Below are 4,284 nucleotides of genomic sequence, written 5' to 3'. Positions count from 1 at the left end.
TCTATGTGTCAATGTCATTATACAGAAGTCGGTCTTCTTCAACTTAAAAAAAAATCTTTTGAATGACTATCTTGAGGAAGTATTTAAAAATAAATTAAATAACATTTTCATCGTCCAACTTGCAAGTGAATCATAAAACTCAAAAACCTTTCAAATAAAAAAAAAGTATACAATTAAATCATGCAATTTAGTCCCTCAACATCAAAAAACTTTCACGCCCAATATATGCTTTGTTTCTTATGAAAATTTTGGTGGGATATGTTGGAATGACCATTTTGATTTAACTTTACTTGAATATATGTTATTTCAAATTTATGATGACAATTGACAATGTCTGGTTCTCTTTTTTTAGCAGTACCGAGTTAAAATAGAAACCCAAGCCAAACTAATTTTGTGGTTCTCTTCTAGTTTTTAATTTAATTTTTTATATTTTACATTCTTTTGCACACCACACAATATTGCATGCTTCATGTAGAAAAACTAAACTGTTTCATTCAGCAAATGAAAAAATTAAACTGCTTCAATGGTTGATAGATAAAGTAGTAGATATGCAAAGAAAAAGAAAAAGAAAAGGCAACCAGCATTGCTGGGTGACTCAACTCGACCTGTTACATGTAATGTTCAACTATAAAGTTCTAACAATAGACGAATATGCAATGTTCGACTAAAAAGTAGTATACACAGCATAGAATAACTCAGAAGATTACGTACAATAAAGGATGTTAGCATACTGCTTATAATAGTACACGGTCTTTATAAGTATTTGAGGCGCCTATATATGCTCCTCATTCTTAGAAAACAAAATTATTGGCACCCAATAAGCGGCACTTACATGGAATTCTCTTTACACAACACTCAAAAACATTGATAGAAAACAATAACTTCTTTAAATCTCCAACTAGCAATCCATAGGACTAAGAACTTAGCTACGCTAAACTCTGACACAGGAGTTAGAAGAAAATAAAAAATAAAAAAAAACAGATGAGCCAAGGAAATACGTAACACCATAGTCGGAATGATGAAGCATAAGTTCAGTGAACTAATTTTGGAGTACTGGTGATTTATTCACAATATCGAGATACAGCACGTCACAAGCTCTTCACATAGCCCTTGCTGCACGAGCACCGCCTAATAGAAGTAGAAGACAGAGATAAGAACATAACTGGATACATGACAACTTTGAAACAAATAGTCACCATGGACCATGGCCTATGTTCATTTGTTACACTTACTCCAAAACAAATAGAATATAAACTGAAAATCCGAGCACAAGATACAGGAAAAAAACCATTTTCAAAAATACACAATAAGCACACCAAAGAAAACCGGAGATGGAGATAATAATAAATTAGGAAAATATATAAATATAGTACCTCAAACTTTCATTAACAGTAATCAGTTCTCCCATTGGAGTTTAATTTCTCAAGTGGACTTGGCACAGTATATCTGTTAGTAAGGGTTAATGTATTGGATATCTTCATTCTTCACTCATGCAATTATAGTGACAACAGTAGACAAGGAATAACATTTGATCATAATATAGTGCTTCATCAGTATGAGAAATGTTGTTCAAAATTTCAAATTCGAAACATATTCAACGCAAACATGAACAGACAAATGCTTCCGTTCAGTTAGAAATTGAAGTACCATTCTGGGAGAAACTAGAGTCTACAGCAGTGATGTAAAACTTTAAAATTTAAGTTTCAGTATGCTTTCAAAAAAAGCGCACAATATGACTTATGTCCTACTAGGTTCTACCAAACAAGAACACTTAAAACGCTTCTCTTAAGACTATAACCTAAATATTTCTAAAATTGATTGAGCCAGATATAATTTTCCATATAAAAAGACAGCAGATTCATGTCACTTTGTGACAAATAGTGACGATTTTGTGAGGGCATGATAAACTTACAAGCAAGTAACTTAAATTTTGGTTTTAAAGGTATTATTAATTCAAGACATAATTTAGAAGGATGGCAATGCTCTTGTATTTCCAATTTCTATCATACTGACTAATTTTGCAGCTTATAAAACCCAGGTATGTTGTAAACAACAGATCACAAAAGGTCTTAAAAGAATATAATAACCAGCTGGTCACATTATTGCTAAAGAGAAACTACCCGGGCATCATACATCAAGTAAAAACACCTATAAGAATGGGTTGGTCAAGAGAACCTAAGCAATTACCTTTTCTCTTGTTTGCAGCCGAAATGTTGATAGCAGGGACACCACTCCCAAGTTCACAGCCAGGAAGTTCGTCTGATGCAAAATTTTGAGTTCCCAAACATTGCACATTTTCAAAATCACAACCAGCAAGTCCTTGACCATTTAGTACTGCATTTTCAGCTTCTTCCCCCGGATGGAGGCAATAAACCTGATCATCACACTGTAAGTTGCAGGGATTCATCAGATATGCACTGGGCATGTTAGGAGTCATAGGGGTCTGATAGATGTCCCCAGTCTTAGCTGACTTTTGGTAAGGAAAAGATCCAATCTCCCCTTCAATTCTTCCTCTAATATCAACAAGCAAACATTTAAGCCTTGCAATTTCTGCTTCCAACACAGCTTGACCCTGCAACCTCTTTGCTAGCTGTTGATTTATAGCCCTCAGTCTAACCACTTCATCCTCCAAAGAAGCAGCTCTTGCCTTCTTTTTCTCACGATACTTGCGAACTGCTTCACGATTCCCCAACGGCCGTTTCTTCGATTTCTTATCTGCAGACTCTGCAGTATCATCACTCGGAGCCACATCTTCACTCGAGGCAGGCATAATTTTTGTATGCACATGGTAACAAGTGTGTGTATGAGAGGAATCAGGTCCAGGCGGGTTACAAGTGTGAGCATGGGTGCAAGCATGTGCATCCTTAAGAAAATCATCTAAGAAACTATCCATCGAGCAATCATTAGGCAGATCACCGATATTACCCACATTTGAACCACAAATTAGTTCATGATTTGTAAAATCAAGATCTCCAGCATCCATAACCATACTTGATTGAAGAAAACCACAACAATCAACCAACCTAAGCGAAACACTCAAAAGATTGTAACTTAGCGAAACCCCACATCAGCTTTCCGAATTATTTACCATAAAATTACTTTCTTTACTGAAATCTGAAACAATACAAGAACAAAAAACTAAGAACAAAAATTGAGCATTACCGCAATATTACAAAAGTACCCTACTAAAAAAAAAAGGAAAGAAAACATAATTACATGTTCACAATATTACTAAAACAAATAGAAGTTTTCAAGACAAGTAAAAGAAGACAAAAACAAGAAAAGGCCTAAATAAAAAAGAACCCACAAAATGCAAATTATTATCAAGCAAGAACATCATAAATTGAATAAATTTCCCAAGGAAACCACAAAAGAATAAAAGATCAACCAACCTAAGCAATACACTGAAAAGATTGTAACTTAACGAAAACCCACATCAACATTCTCAATTATCTACCATTCAGTAACTATCTTTACCGAAATCTGTAACAACAAAAAATGAGCATTAACATACTACAAAAGGATGCTACTAAGAAGAGTAATTACAAGTTCACAACTACAACAAATCAACCAACCTAAGCAAAACACTGAAAAGATTGTAACTTTAGGACCACCCGAATCAACATTCTCAATTATCTACCATAAAGTTACTACCTTTAATAAAATCTGAAACAACAAAAAATAACAAAATTTAGAACAAAAAATGAGCATTACCACAATATTACAAAAGTCTCCAATTACAAAGAATAATTAAAGTTCACAACTATTACTAAAACCAAAAAAAAGGGCTCAAGACAAGTAAAAAAAGGACAAAAACAAGAAAAGCACTAAACAAACAAGAACCCATAAAATACTAAACATGATCAAGTAAAAATAGCACAATTTAATTAAAATTTACAAAATTGGACTAACCAAGAAAAACCCAGAAGAGAAACAAGTGAAGAGGAGATGAAAGTAATGTAAATTGGGGATTTAAAACCCTAGAGAAAAAGAAAATGCCAAAAAGTTGATGTGTGTGTACAAATCATTGGGGGGAAATAGATGGTGGAAGAAACTCGAAGCTGAGGAATTATTGGGTTGGAATCTTAGCTTATATCAATTCTATGTCTTTTCAACACAGTCAATAGTCAATTGTTTAGGGGTAAATGTGTAAATTAAAATTATTGAGCATATTTGAAGTTGTAAATATTTTAATTTATAAAAAAATTATATTTTGATTTCGAATATAAATTGTTCAGCATCTATAAGATACAAAAATTTTAGATTTTGATTAGATTGGAATAT

At 33.2% G+C, this 4,284-nt stretch overlaps 1 protein-coding gene across 1 annotated transcript; it reads right to left on the bottom strand.

Annotated features, from left to right (window-relative positions):
* Positions 1-708: 708 nt before the first annotated feature.
* LOC141666955 (basic leucine zipper 23-like) lies at positions 709-4,070 on the bottom strand. The gene is made up of 3 exons (XM_074473218.1): positions 3,913-4,070; positions 2,188-3,114; positions 709-1,128 (listed from the first exon to the last, which is right to left on the bottom strand). The coding sequence occupies exons 2-3, from the start codon at positions 2,987-2,989 to the stop codon at positions 1,100-1,102; spliced, it is 831 nt and encodes a 276-aa protein (XP_074329319.1). The 5' UTR covers positions 2,990-3,114; positions 3,913-4,070; the 3' UTR covers positions 709-1,099.
* Between the last annotated feature and the right edge of the window lie 214 nt (positions 4,071-4,284).

This window comes from Apium graveolens, chromosome 6, assembly GCF_009905375.1.
Source record: "Apium graveolens cultivar Ventura chromosome 6, ASM990537v1, whole genome shotgun sequence".
NCBI classification, from domain to species: domain Eukaryota; kingdom Viridiplantae; phylum Streptophyta; class Magnoliopsida; order Apiales; family Apiaceae; genus Apium; species Apium graveolens.
The sequence above is the reverse complement of the archived record's forward strand: the minus strand, read 5'-3'. Positions and strand labels throughout refer to the sequence as shown.

What these genes read in the sequence shown, in the direction of transcription:
- LOC141666955 (XM_074473218.1), bottom strand. Translation starts at nt 2,989, where the DNA reads ATGGTTATGGATGCTGGAGATCTTGATTTTACAAATCATGAACTAATT. An exon ending in GGCTGCAAACAAGAGAAAAG is followed by an intron (nt 1,129 to 2,187) that starts GTAATTGCTTAG and finishes TACTTCTATTAG; the next exon opens with GCGGTGCTCGTGCAGCAAGG.